Source organism: Terrapene carolina, unplaced genomic scaffold (assembly GCF_002925995.2).
Source record: "Terrapene carolina triunguis isolate 2854851 unplaced genomic scaffold, T_m_triunguis-2.0 Scaffold112, whole genome shotgun sequence".
In the NCBI taxonomy this organism is placed as follows: domain Eukaryota; kingdom Metazoa; phylum Chordata; order Testudines; family Emydidae; genus Terrapene; species Terrapene triunguis.
In genome coordinates this window covers 5,185,325-5,200,562 of record NW_020664463.1, presented here as the reverse complement: position 1 = coordinate 5,200,562, position 15,238 = coordinate 5,185,325, and the positions used below count along the sequence as shown (strand labels likewise).

General features: G+C 38.3%; 1 protein-coding gene across 2 annotated transcripts in view; it reads right to left on the bottom strand.

Moving 5' to 3' along the window:
- Nucleotides 1-2,940: 2,940 nt before the first annotated feature.
- Nucleotides 2,941-15,238, bottom strand: part of PYROXD1 (pyridine nucleotide-disulphide oxidoreductase domain 1) — a 37,246-nt gene continuing 24,948 nt past the window's right edge. For both annotated transcript variants that reach the window (XM_024203256.3, XM_024203257.3), the window contains 5 exons: nt 13,616-13,754; nt 9,554-9,666; nt 5,610-5,732; nt 5,208-5,345; nt 2,941-4,224 (listed from right to left, as the gene is read on the bottom strand). In XM_024203256.3, the coding sequence (XP_024059024.2) occupies nt 3,976-4,224; nt 5,208-5,345; nt 5,610-5,732; nt 9,554-9,666; nt 13,616-13,754 (762 nt within the window). In that variant the 3' untranslated portion in view covers nt 2,941-3,975. The remainder of the gene's footprint in view (nt 4,225-5,207; nt 5,346-5,609; nt 5,733-9,553; nt 9,667-13,615; nt 13,755-15,238) is intronic.

The window sequence follows — 15,238 nt, the reverse complement described above, 5'->3', positions numbered from 1 at the left end:
CTCTGAAGGAGTGGTGGCTGCATGGTAAATTTGGAGTAGCAGGGAAGTTGAATGCAGGGGAGTTATGGGTAGAGCTCATACTGTGCATGAACAGGTTGTGAGTGGTCGATATTGCAACCAGATCAGGTAGTGCAGAACCTGTGGGCAAGCAGCAGAGACTGGGCAGGAAGCAACTGCAGAGGAGCCTCAATAATACACTCCACTAACAGATCCTGGCCTTAAAACCTGAAAGCTCCTATTTGCCTCTAGCAGAGATTGGACTAGAGAGGCACCCAGACCTGAGGAACCCTAACACCCACAGCCCTCCCCTCACCAAGCCCAACTAGGAACCACTGTAGTTCCACCTTAAATTGCAACTGTCTAAGCCACTGTAGCTAGAGTATTTGCAACCTTCCCCTTTTGGCCAACCTTAGTTAAATGCCCCTTCCTTTAGCCATGTGTATGAGGAGTTGTTGGGACCCATTTGGTCTAAGTGCCTAGAATTTGAAGTGCCTTCAGTGCTTGCCACAGGTGTGGTACACTTGGTGTGCTACTAGGTACCTTAGAAGTTTGGTGTACCACAGCAGGAGCAGCTATGGTACACCAAATAGTTGTGCTATTTCTTATGTCAGATATCCTTACTTGCAGCTACTTTTTAAACACACAAACTGTTAATTAGGAAAATTTTGGCATGGAGGGCTTTAAAAAAGCAGTAACAAATGGATATTTAGCTGTTATGAGAAATTTTGCTGCATTTTTTATAAATTTATAAAATTAGCATTTAGCAAAGTCTTTTGGCCAACTTCATGAAAATAATTATGAAGGCCAGAAATGTGTGCAAGCCCCTCGGCAAAATCTCAAATGTTTAGCTATCTTTTATCCTATGAAAGAAAACAGCTAATATTTTACATTGGGCTAGAGTTTTCTATGACTGAGGTCAAACATGCACAATTCTACCAGTAGTGTTTGGCTAAATTCTGCAAGTTTTATTATGGGACACTTCTTGATGTTACTGCATTTTTCCAGGATAAGGTTGGCAGGGCTGGGCCTGATCAGGGCTGTGCTGGTATATCAGTCCCTCTTTCATGCTACAGCATTGTTCTCCACAAGATTCCATTTGTAAGATTCTGTGGTGTGGTTGCTGAGTACATTTGGGTCACTTTTTCAAAGCTAGCTGTTGCACTGATGTTTGTGTGACCTGCCTCATTCGTTTTAGTGGATGTTAATCACATGCTTAATGATAATACTCTAAATGTTTACATTTAATTGATCATTCAGTGATAAGAGGAAAAATCATAAAGATCTGCACAATCTCTTGGGAACAACAGCTTTTTTAGCCATACTAAATGAGTGGGTGGGAGAGAGTACCACCACTTTCCTCCCCAAATGTTAAGAGCTCTAGCAGGTCTGAACTCCCAAAGAACCAACCTAGCAGGTCACACAAACCACAACCAGGGGCAGCTAACCCTGTGAAGCCCAGTAGAACTGATGGGCTTCGTATATTCAGCCCCCACAAAGGGTAACTATATTCTGAACATCTGCTGTCTCCTGTTAATGGTACTTGTGTGGGCGGAGTTTAGAATATCACTACCTTCTCCTGCCACACATACTTTTACCCCTGGGCCTCATCCTTCAAACACTGAAGTCAGAGTTTTTTTGTCATTGACTTCTTTAAATAGTTTTTTTTAAATAATTGCTGCATAGAAACAGTAGGCAGGTAACAGATCATACCAGAATGCTGGAGCATGCTTTGAGGCATTACATGATGGCTATGGAAAAAAAAAGCTACTTTTCCACGTGTGGTTTTGATCACCTTAACTATCCTTTTGCTCCCGTACCAAATCTTCATATGTGTCTATATTAACAGTCCATACCACCGAAGAAAATCTTCAAATAATTTTTTTAAAAACTAAACTCACCTTTCTCTTCTCTTGTCTTCCGTGGTACAACCTCCCTCCCCTCCACCAAAAGAAAATTTTTTATAGCTGAATTTAATAAGCAAGTGACTTCACATGCTTAGATGTAGATTTAATAGGAGCAGACATGATGCAAGATTCCTCACGCAGCTCTGACAAATCACCTACATAAATATGCATTTGTCAAGATTTTTTAAAAAATAGGTACCTACAATAAAGCTATATTTAGGTACCTATAAGGTTAGTGTGCTCAAGTTTTCAAAACTCTTACATTCTGTATTTATCTAACAGCTTTTCCAGTTGGTTAAAAACTACATTTATCTTCTGCTTTGGCTGGGGCCACGGAGGGCGGTCACACCTGATGCTTGTAGGTTAGTGCTTCATGATAAATAACCTTTTCTGTGAGGAGCTTGGATTAAGTTTCATCCTTCTCTCATACAGTCATGCTTCCCACACACACCCCTTTCTCTGAACAGCAGGTGTCAGTGATGGAGCATCTGTAATAATGCTGAACTTCCTTGTTTCAATATTTTTGGCTCTGAGCCCTAGTATAGTTTTGGGAATAAATGTAATAGTCTAACTAATTTTCCATTTAAGACCATTTTTTTCAGAGATATTCACAGATACCAAAATAGTTTTGTACTGCATAAAAACTACTTGTTTGGATTCATCTCTATTGTTTCTTGTAGTAATTTCAACGTTTTAAGACTAAAGCTTAAAATTTCATACAGGATTAACCACCACTTAAATGAAAGCTTCCCTTTAAGTGGAATTAATTCACTCCTGCTTATTTATGAATGGCAATGAGTACTACATAATTAGGCTAAAGGGATTTTTTAGAAGTTGCAATGAAAATGGCTATCCTGACTCAGTGGCGTGCACCGTACTGTTAATTTTAAAAAGAAAAAAAAATTGCTTTGGAAATTAACTTTTTTTATATTAAAATATCTCATTGCTGCAGCTTGCACTGTAAAGCCATTCCTAAATATCTTCCCTGTATTCTAAAGTTCTTGGCTCGTTTGAGCACTTATTTTCCAGATAGTGAAAGCTAGCTATGCTTGAGATTTGAGTTGGTTTGCGCCCTTGCATCACCATTTATAACATGCTGCTTGTATAACTTCCAACATACTATGTGCTAGATTGTTATAGTAAATTTATTTTAGTGGCAGAAATAAAAACATGTAATTATTTTGCAGCTCAAAATTAAATATTCCATTGGCAATTGCCACAATACAAATTTTAGGCTTTAATACCTCCACAAACTCCCCCCTGGAAACAAAGTGCAAATAAGTCTGAGGGAGAAAAAAAGTCTTAGCAAAAACAAGCCCGCTTTAAAAGTGTCTTTCTTAAATGACAGTGTCCGTTACCTGGGAAGAACCTGCGCACACATTTGGACACAAGGGGCCACAAAGAACTTAATGCATGCCCTGGACTTCCCCTTTGGGAATGGGCCAATGAAAATTTGTATAATGCCCAAACTGACATGATATGGCAGTTACCAAGAGTAAGTCTCCCCCAGGGGATCCTTTTACTGCAAGTCTTCCTGCAGGTGATATTGAAAATGCAGTGTGATTGCTACCTCTTTCTTTAAATGCCTTTGTGCTCTACCTGCCCAAAGTTGCTATCTGACACTTCTAGGACAAGCCAGCGCAGTACTCCCAAAACACTGGATTTGCTAGGTTAAGAATGACAAGGAAGGAAAAGCCAGTTGTCAAACAATATATAATTCCAATCGGGTTGCCACAGTTCAAGGTTTTCAAGTACTATATTACTAAAATGTGAAAAATTCTTGTTTTTAAAAAAAACCACCACCACCCAATGTGATTTACAGTAGACTTATTTACACTTTGCCCTGATATGCTGAAGAATTTTATTTTTTTTGTGCTGCTCCATTTCAGCACATATCTCCCAACACCCAACTGCCTCTTAGTGTCTGGCAGCACCAGCACAATATCTTCACTCCAGAATTGTAATTACACCTGGTTACTTGATTTCTGTAAATTCTGAGTAAACTGTTATATAAACCACAGCACTGGAAGTTCAAACGCTAAATAAAATAATGGAGAGCAGTGTTTTTGTTTCAGTCAAAATAATCCTCTATGTCAACATTTGGATTTAGGAGATCTTCTCCATATGCTGAAAGATCCATCTGATTTAAAATCAAGTTTTCAAAGGTTTCTTCTAAGTCTGTTTCACCAATCAATACAGCTCCCATCATTCGTCCATTCTGCATCACCACTTTGACGTATTCTTGCCCTTTGGTACACCTCAACATTAGTTCATGGTCTAAATCCAAACCCTGAGCATTGTACTTTCCCAAAAGCACCACCTAGAGATGGGGAGAAAAATTAAGATATTACAAGAGGAACACAATGATTCAGAATCTTCTCTTTGCTGTAAACTTCCAAAAGGGTTAATGTTAATGGGAAATTCTACTCCCAGATGTGTACAAACAATTCTCACTTGCTTACAGGCAGCATGATCTAGAGCAGAGAACTGGGCGTCAAGAGACCTGGGTTCTATTCCTCACTCTGCCACTATATCACCTTGGGGCAGTCTGCTATCACCCTGTGATTTAATTTCCTTCTCCATAAGAGCAATAAATTACTTACCTTTAAAAAGCACTTTGACATTTGACCACACTGGGAACTGCACTGTGTCTATTTGATAGTAGGATGATTTCACAGGTGTTACAAAACGGGATTATGAATCAGATGGCAAAAGATATATTTAATCACCTGTAGAAAACTGAATTTGCATCTCTCTTAGATCTCAGATTAAATGAATTTGGTGATCTAAATCTCATCTCCGTGGATATTTTTCCATGACATAAAGACCATCATTTTGGCACAGAAGTCGTAGTGACAATTTACTTTAAAAAGTTGTCATTGGAACATGACTAATTTCAAGAGTTGGGGTTAAGAGTAATCATCCATTGAGATGCAAAGCATTTAATGAACCAGCCATCATGTTGAGTTTGCAGTGAATATAACCACAGAATGCACTATAAGGATAGAGCTAGCAATGTGTGTCAAAGATGGAGGATAAGTTCGTTGACATAAGCTGACTTGTGTTTGTAGGCCCTCTATTCAGTTCTAGTGTTTAGCCTTCATGGTTAGCATCAATAAAAAACAATGAATGAAACATTAACAGAATATTATATACAGTACACAATCAGTGTCTTTATCAATATTAGCCAACTAAGAAATCATTTGTTTGAGTGACATGATGGTTGGTTTGATCAAATCAACAGATGCCAATACCAAATAATGAGTGCTTTTAAACTAACTGTGTAAGAATTAGTTTACTTACCTTATAATTGAAAAATTTTGTAACATGAGCAAAGAGTTCAAAACTGAAGTCCATGTCAATAGTTTCCCCTAAAAAATCTGCTACAATGCACTTTGCTGCATACCATCCCATCTGCCTAGCTTGGGTCCAAAGCCTCATCTAAAAAAATACAAGGTTAATAGACATGCTATGTGTAATGAACATATCAGTTCACATATCGTATATACTTAGTAACCTCACCCATCTAGAGATGAGGAGTGACTTGGTCTTCAGAAACAAACTATAGGTGCATTGATATCAGGTAGAATCATCACACTCTATTGAGATATACTGCTTGAATAAACCTCATATGTACATACATTAGAGGTACAAAAATAATGTGCTATTTAACCTTTGGATTAGAATGCATATAAATTTATTCACCTGCTGCCACACCTGACTAGGTTCCCACGATGCAGTGCAGATATCCCCTGCTGCATAGATATCTGCTACTGAAGAGTGCATATGTTTATCCACTTTCAGACCGCCATCTTCACCTAGAGCAAACTAAATATTTGTATGGATCAGTGCTGAAGAAAAAAACAACCTAGCAAAAGCCATTTAATTGGAATGCTCCAGGAGATTTAAATTCATCCTGGTTAAGTGCCCATCTTATTTACATAGTATTTGTCTTAAAGCTGTCCATCATGCCACATGTCTCTGCCATATTCAGCAACTCCATTCAACCAAAATGTGCAATTTTAAAATCACATTTACGTCTCTTATCCAACAGGGCAGTTCCCTGGCTACCACTGGGCAATGCAGGCTAAGGTTATTAGTAGGGCTGTCAAACGATTAAAAAGATTAATCACGCTGTTAAACAATAGAATACCATTTTAAATATTTTTGGATGTTTACTACATTTTCAAATATATTAATTTCAATTACAACACAGAATACAAAGTATAAAGTGCTCACTTCATATTTATTTTTGATTAAATATTTGCACTGTAAAAAATTTTAAAAATTGTATTTTTCAATTCACCTCATACAAGTACTGTAGTGCAATCTCTTTATCATGAAAGTTGAACTTACAAATGTAGAATTACGTAAAAAAACCCTGCATTCGAAAATAAAAATGTAAAACTTTAGAGCCTACAAGTCCACTCAGTTCTACTTCTTGGGTCAGCCAATTACTCAGACAGACAAACAAGGTTGGTTATAATTTGAAGGAGATAATGCTGCCTGCTCCTTGTTTATAATGTCGCACTGTTGTAGCTGGCGTTGCAAGATATTTACGTACCAGATGTGCTAAAGATTCATATGTCCCTTCATGCTTCAACCGCAGTTCCATAAGACATGCTTCCATGCTGCTGATGGGTTCTGCTTGGTAACGATCCAAAGCAGTGCGGACTGAGGCATGTTCATTTTCATCATCTGAGTTAGATGTCACCAGCAGAAGGCTGATTTTCTTTTTTGGTGGTTTGGGTTCTGTATTTTCCGCATCAGAAAATGCTCTTTTAAGACTTCTAAAAGCATGCTCCACACCTCATCCCTCTCAGATTTTGGACAGCACTTCAGATTCTTAAACCTTGGGTCGAGTGCTGTAGCTATTTTTAGAAATCTCACATTGGTACCTTCGTTGCGTTTTGTCAAAACTGCTGTGAAAGTGTTCTTAAAACGAACATATGCTGGGTCATCAACCGAGACTGCTATAACATGAAATATACGCAGAATGCGGGTAAAACAGAGCAGGAGACATACAATTCTCCGCCTCAAGGAGTACAGTCACAAATTTAATTGATGCATTATTTTTTTAACAAGCATCATCAGCATGGAAGCATGTCCTCTGGAATGGTGGACGAAGCATGAAGGGGCATACGAAAGTTTAGCATATCTCGAATGTAAATACCTTGCAAGCCAGCTACAGAAGTGCCACACGAAGGCCTGTTCTCACTTTCAGGTGACACTGTAAATAAGAAGCAGGCAGCAGTATCTCCCATCAATGTAAACAAACTTGTTTGTCTTAGCGATTGGAAGAATATGAAGTAGGACTGAGTGAACTTGTAGGCGCTAAAGTTTTACACTGTTTTGTTTTTGAATGCAGTTATGTAACGAAAAAAAATCTACATTTGTAAGTTATAATTTCACGATAAGGAGATTGCACTTCAGTACTTGTATGAGGTGAATTGAAAGATACTATTTCTTTTGTTTATAATTTTTACAGTGCATATATTTGTAATAAAAAATAATATAACGTGAGTACTGTGCACTTTGTATTCTGTGTTGTAATTGAAATCAATATTGAAAATGTAGAAAAACATCAAAAATATTTAATAAATTTCAATTGGTATTCTATTGTTAAGTGCAATTAATCGCAATTATTTTGAGTTAATCGCGTGAGTTAACTGTGATTAAGTGACAGCCCTAGTTATTAGCCAAATTTGTGACCTTTAACCATGCTTCTAATAGGACTACTTATAACTGTCAGGAGAAGAAACCATCACCACAAAGCAGCTTGTATAATTAAAACTGTCTTGTTAAAACAGAAAACTCATTCATTTTAATTGAAGAAAATAGGTTCCCGGAGGCACGCCACATTAAAGCAGCATTTCCAACTATCTATGTATGTCCTGGTTAAATATCTTTGGCTGAGCTAATAAAACACTTCTCCATATTATATTCAAGAGCTAAATTTAATTTCTCAATACCACTCAATGTTATCATTCAAACATAAAAAGACACTCAAAATGGCAAAAATAAATTAGTTAAAAAATGTGGTGTGGTTTCTTCTTTTAGAGGCTGCTTATTCTTTTCCTACCCTGTACTTTAAGTCAGCCTTCATTCCTGAATACAGCAATACTATTCTGCTGCAATCTCATTTCTTTTATTTAGTTTATTTACAGCAGCATCCCATTTGGATATAATGGACGAAATTAATCCCTTCTGTAAATTTACCAACTAAATTAATTTAATCTGGCCCAATATCAAAAAGTGATGCTATTAGCTATGGCAGCTCCCTTTTTTACAGCTTCACCAAGATCAAACATGTTCAGCATGCTGCTTCCCACCTTTTCACACATACAAAGAAGTGCTATCACACCACCCCCACCCTCAAACTGCTTCCCTGGCTCCCCATTCATTTCAGAATCCAGTTCAAATTGTTGACCATGTGTTCCAGCCTTCCTCAAGCTCTTCTCTTTCTACTTCCCTGCCACCTCCTTTTGCTTGATCAGCAGCAGACATCTTGTCCCTTTTCCCAAAATCACCCAACGGCAGTTTCTCACACAGAAAGGCTCCATATTATTTAAGGGATTTATACCGATAGGTCAAAATCAACTCCTCAAATTCAATCCAAAACAGGCAATCAGTACAGACTACAGATGTAATATGCTCTGTTTGAATATCTGTTTAATAAGCGGCTGGGCATATTCAGTGTTAACTTAATTTTCATAGTGGTTTTAAATTGTAGTCCCATAGAGAGCATGTTAATATGTGCTGTTCATATTCACATAAAAACTATTAGAACACAGTTTAAAACTGAGATCAGTGCTGTGTTTTACAAGTGATCTGCACATATTTTTCTTTTAAAGTGAGCTAACTCGAAAATCCAGATGTAGCATTGGTAAGACGGTCATTGGTACTTCTATGATTCTAAACTTATTTTAACTTAAGATCGCCTGAAGTGGAAGTCAGCCAGATTACACTCCATTGTAACACATCAGCATACATTAATTCCTTGGTGTTACAGAAAGCATAGAACCCTAAGGGAGCATAAAACGTTGTTTTTAGTACATGGTGTAGCTTTGCAAGGGTTTTTTTTGTTTGTTTTTTGTTTTTTTTAATTTACTGATATCCCATAGGGATGTAACAAAGGAGTACGAGTGACTTCACAAGCGAGTCAACATATAGCAGTAATTCACAATTTACATTTCATACCTCAGTACTGAACACTAGGTAAGAAACAAAGATGTTTTTGTAATATCAGCTGTATGTTTTGCTTAGTGACTGGTGTTTTCCCAATACCGTAAACTACGAAAAAACAACAACACTCTTAACATAGATATAAGTATGGAAAGCAGCATAATCTCATGGTGTCAACATGTAACTGTGAGCTAGGAATTCTCAAATTTTAACTCCAGTTTTGATATTGATTTGGTCCAATTGTAAGAGCCCATAACTCTACAGAAATTCATTTTTTAATATGTTAGGACTTTCTAGAGTACTCAATTTCATAGCATACACCTCATTTTAAATTTGTTTACAACATGCAAAATCCTTACCTTTCAACATTTTATCTTAGGAAATGTAACATAAAATAGCTACCAAAGTATATTTTCTTTTGTTTTAAAAAGAAGTCAGTAGTTATATTTAATAATGACCCTTACATTATTACCATCAAGAAATGGCTTAACATTTGGCACAACTCCAGTTGCACTGACAATGAAATCACAGCCATATATCTTCCCATTGGTTAATTCCATATATACAGGCCACAGCTCTGAAAAAGTGAAAATTCTAACCTCAGAACATAACCACTGCATGTTATTATTTTAATAAGACATGAAATACATAAGGAATAAGAGTTACTTGCAAACACCCTACCTTATTATTCGAGGCAAAAATAATTCTCACAATTTGCCCACCACTTTTCTTATTTTAATCATAGGCCTAGGAGCCTAGACACCAAAGATCAAATCCTCGTTTTGACATTAACTCCTTTTTGGATTTACTCTGCCTCAGTTTCCCCATTTGGAAAATAGGAATACTACTACTACTCACCACTGCTCCCACCTCACTGGGGTATTATGTGGATTATATTATGTTTGTAAAGTACTATGAAGATATGAAGTCTTATATAAATGCTAAGTATTATTATTAAATCTATACATGTAATATCCAGAAAATGCTTTACTGAATTAATGCACTAACATTTTAAGATTATTTAAGAGGAGCACAAGTTCAGATAGAGACATCAGTTAGGGAGGATTTATTAAAGGGAATACTCTATATCCTAGTAAAAAGGAGATGATAGAAGTTGATAAAGTACAGGTAGGAACTGAAGAGAAACAGTCAAATGGAAAAGAATCCGATTTAATTACATCATATGAAGGCAGACAACTTAATATTGAAAAATTTTGTAAGTGCTTGTATACAAATGCTAGAGGTCTAAATACTAAGATGGGTGAACTTAAGTGCCTCATATTAAATGAGGATATTGATATAAAAGGCATCACAAAAACTTGGAGGAACAATGGTAATCAATGGGACATGGTAATACCAGCATACAAAATATATAGGAATAACAGAGTAGATCATGCTAGTGCAGGAAGGGCACTAAATGTGAAAGAAAGCATAGAGTCAAATATAGTAAAAATCTTAAATTAATCAAACTGTACCATATAATCTCTATGGATAGAAATTCCATGCTCGAATAATAAGAGTTTAGCACTAGGAATATACTACTGACCACCTGACCGGTATGGTGACAGTCATTGTGAAATGCTCAGGGAGATTAGAGAGGCTACGAGAACAGAAAACCCAATAACAATGGAGGATTTCAACTCTCCCCAGGTTGACTGGAACATGTGACCTCAGGACAGGGTACAGAGATAACATTTTTAGACACCATTAATGACTGCTTCTTGGAGCAGCTAGTCCTGGAACCCACAAAGGGAGAGGCAGTACTTGACTTTGTCCTAAGTGGAGCACAGTATCTGGTCCAAAAGGTGAATATAGCTGAACCACTTGTTGTTAACAACCATAATGTAATTAAATTTAACATCCTTCTAGAGGGGAAAATACCAAAGAAATCCACCACAATAGCATTTAACTTCACAAAGGGGAACTACCCAAAACCAAGGAAGTTAATTGAATGGAAATTAGATGGAACAGTGACAAGAGCGAAAGACCTGCAAGCTGCATTAAAACGATTTAAAAATACCGTAATAGAGACTCAAAATAAATATATACCCCAAATTAAAAAAAAAAAAAATAACAGTAAGAGGGGGAAATTGCTACAGTGACTAAACAACAGATGGTAAAAGAGGCAAAAGGCATCCTTTATAAATGGAAGTCAAATCCTACTGCGGAAAATAGAAAGGAGCATAAACTCTGGCAAGTCAAGTGTACAAGTATAATTAGGCCCCAAAAAAGAATTTGAAGAGCAACTTGCAAAGGACACAAAAATTAACAGCAATTTTTTAAAAGTATATCAAAAACAATCAGTGGGCTCACTAGACAATCAAGGAAGACAAGGCTATTGCAGAGAAGCTAAATTAATTCTTTGTATTGGCCTTCACTGCAGAGGATATGAGTGAGAGTCCCACCTCTAAGCCATTCTTTTTAGGTGACAAATCTGAGGAACTGTCCCAAATTGAGGTTTCAACAGAGGAGATTTTGGAACAAATTGATAAATTAAACAGTAACAAGTCAGGACTAGATGGTATTCCCCCAAGAGTTCTGAAGGAACTCAAACATGAAATTCCAGAACTACTGTCACCTATCGCTTAAATCAGCCTCTGTACCAGATAAGTGGAGGATAGTTAATGGAATGCCAGACAAATTGTTTGAAACTATAGCAAAGAACGGAATTATCAGACACATAGATTAGCATGATATGTTGGGGAAGAGTCAATATCGCTAGGGGAAAATCATGCCTCATCAATCTATTAGAATTCTTTGAGGGTGTCAAGAAACGTGGACACAGGTGATCCGGCTGATAGCTTTTGACCAAATCTGACACCAAAGCCTGTTAAGCAAACTAAGCATTCATGGGATAAAAGAGAAGGTGCACTCGTGGATAAGAAACTGGTTGAAAGATAGGAAACAAAGGGTAGGAACAAATGATCAGTTTTCATATTGGAAAGTGGTAAATAGCAGGGTCCCAAAAGGATCTGTATTGAAACCTGTGCTGTTCAACATGATCATAAATGATATAGAAAACAGGGTAAACTGTGTGGTAGCAAAGTTTGCTGACAATACAAAATTACTCAAGATAATTAAGTCCAAAGCTGACTGTGAAGAGTTACAAAGCAATCTCACAAAACTGGGTGACTGGGCAACAAAATGGCAGATGTAATTCAATGTTGATAAGTGCAAAGTAATGCACATTGGAAAACACAATCCCAATTATACATACAAAATGATGGGGTCTAAATTAGCTGTTACCACTCAAGGAAGAGATCTTGGAGTCATCATCTGAAAACATCTGCTCTATGTGCCACAACAGTCAAAAAAGTTAACAGAATGTTAAGAACCATTAGAAAAGGGGTAGATAGTAAGGGAGCAAATATCATAATGCAACTATAAATCTATGGTACGACCACATACTGAATACTGCATACAGTTCTGGTCACCCCATCTCAAAAAAGATATATTACAATTAGAAAAGGTACAGAGAAGGGCAACAAAAATGATTAAGGGTATGAAACAGCTTCCACATAAGGATATATTAAAAAGACTGGGACTGTTCAGCTCAGAAAAGAGAAGACTAAGGGGGGATATGATAGAGGTCTATGAAATCATGAATAGTGTGGAGAAAGTGAAAAAGGAAGTGTTATGTACCCCTTTGCACAAGAACCAAGGGTCTCCCAATGAAATTAATAGGCAGCAGTTTTAAAAGAAATGTAAGGAAGTACTTCTTCACACATCGGACACCCTCAATCTGTGGTATCCATTGCCAGGGGATGTTGTGAAGGCCAAAAGTATAATTGGATTAAAAAAGAATTAGGTAAATTCATGGAGCATAGGTCGATTAATGGCTATTAGCCAAAATGGTCAGGGATGCAACCTCATGCTCTGGGTGTCCCTAAACCGCTGATTGCCAGAAGCTGGGACTGGATGTCAGGATGGATCACTCAGTAATTGCTCTCTTCTGTTCATTCCCTCTGAAGCATCTAACCACTGTCAGAAGACAGGATGCTGGTCTAGATGGACCATTGGTTTGATTTAGTATGACCATTCTTACATTCTTATAAAATTCTAATAGGAATCGTCTACATAGGATCAAAAGTTAAAGCTGGAACCAGAAGGTGGTCTTAGTCAATTCCCCTACCATCGCAGGATTATCCCTTACATATTCTCTCAGGCATTCAAATAAGGATAATGAAAGAACTTTTTTTTCGGTTTTTACTGTGATAATAGGTATGTGCCTTTATCTGACTGTCCCCATTATTAGCACAGTGCCCTGTTGATTCCAGCGGGCTTAAGTCTGGGCATATCTATTTGCTGGTTTGGAGCCCATAGGTCAGATCCTCAGCTGCTATAAGTTTTCATAGCTTCATTGACTTAATGGAGCTATACTAACTTACGGAAACAGATGATCTGTCCCCATCTATTTTATTTGCTTTGAAACAAATAATACAAATATATTGTACTTCTGCTACGCTTGCATCCTCAAGGAGGGTTTCAAATTAGTATCTGCATATTGTTTCTTCTGTGATACTTACCTTCATCTGGGTGTGCATTCTGGTTATCTGAATTATCTTTAGGAAAAGACAAAGAGGTCTTCTGCAGCTGCCTGAATTCTTGCTGAAGGTATATTTTCTTTATTTCACACAGTTTTTCAATGTGAACTTTGTGAGAGAACTAAATAAGAAAACTGATAGTTACAAGATATACAACAATTAGCAATAACAATACTATCATACATGCTAGAAAACTTTCTCCTGAATTAAATATTAGTAAGATGAAAAAGAATGTCCCAAATGTTGAAATCTGACACATTAGTTGAGTCCCCTTTGTTATAGCCCTTCAGTATCAGTACTTACCTGCTTTCTCATCACCTTTGTCACAGAATTTTAACCAAAACAATCTTAATGGCTAAAGACATGCTCAACTGACACTGAGTTGTCTAGAGAAGAGTGCAGATTTTTAAAAAATATGATAAATCTGAATTCAACTATCCTGTCTTTCAGGATTTCAATTCCACAATTTTTCACCATTTTGATTAAATGAACTGTGACTACCTCTTATGACAACATACATAGATTTGGATTTGTTGAGTTCCTTCCTTCTCTCTTACATTTCCATCCGCCACATTTCAACTTATTCCAGTTCTGAGCTCAATCTATGACTAACATTTGGGATCAGGCATGATAGTCATGCAGAGATGCCATAGTTTTTCTGAATCATTTTATGATTCAATCCTTGTGCAGTTCTCATTCTTTGATATTGATTACAGCAAACCAAATGCCCACAGACTGCACCAGTAGTATCACCACTCTCCAATCTGTCAAGTCTCTGAAACTTCCTTCAATTGCTTTTGTAAGTTTAGTGCTTCCCTGCATGCTATGTTTTGATCATAATCTTCCTCATGCTCAGTACAAATTTCAACAAATCACAGCTAAATTTTGTTGACAACAGTGGTATCAAAATGGAGGAAGTGTTGCCTTATATATCAAAAGTGTATACCAGGGGTCGGCAACCTACGGCATGCGCGCCAAACACGGCACGCAAGCCGATTTTGAGTGGCATGCTGCTGCCTGCCGCGGTCCCGGCCCCCAACCCCACTCAGCCCCCCCGCCCACCGCTCTCCCCTGAGGGGGCAGGAGGCAGAAGCTTGGTCCTGCGGCAGCCAAGCTTCCCTCCTCCCCCGCTTCTTCCCCCAGCGTGGTGCTTTCCTGCCCCTCCTCCTCTCCTTCCCTGCGCCGATCAGCGGGAGGGGGACGAGTGGCAGCGTGCTCGCTGCTCCGTAGAGGAGGCAGAGAAGAGGTAGGGACGGAACCTTGGGGAAGGGGGTGGAACAGGGCATATCCCTTCCAGCCCCCTGCCCTGAGCCGCTCAGGGCAGGGGGCTGGGAGCACCCCCACGAGCCGAGCCCCCCAGCCCTCTGCCCTGACCCCTGACCCCCCCCACACTCTCAACCCTCTGCCCTGACCCCTGAACCCCCCCCAGGTCTGGGGTCCCGGCTGCCGGCCCCTTGCCAGCCGGCGTCCCGGCCGCAGGCCCCACTCGGCCCGCTGCCAGCCTAGGTGAACAGAACCCCAGGCTGGCAGCGGGCTGAGCAGGCTGGCGGCGTAAGAACAGCATTTTAATTTAATTTTAAATGAAGCTTCTTAAACATTTTGAAA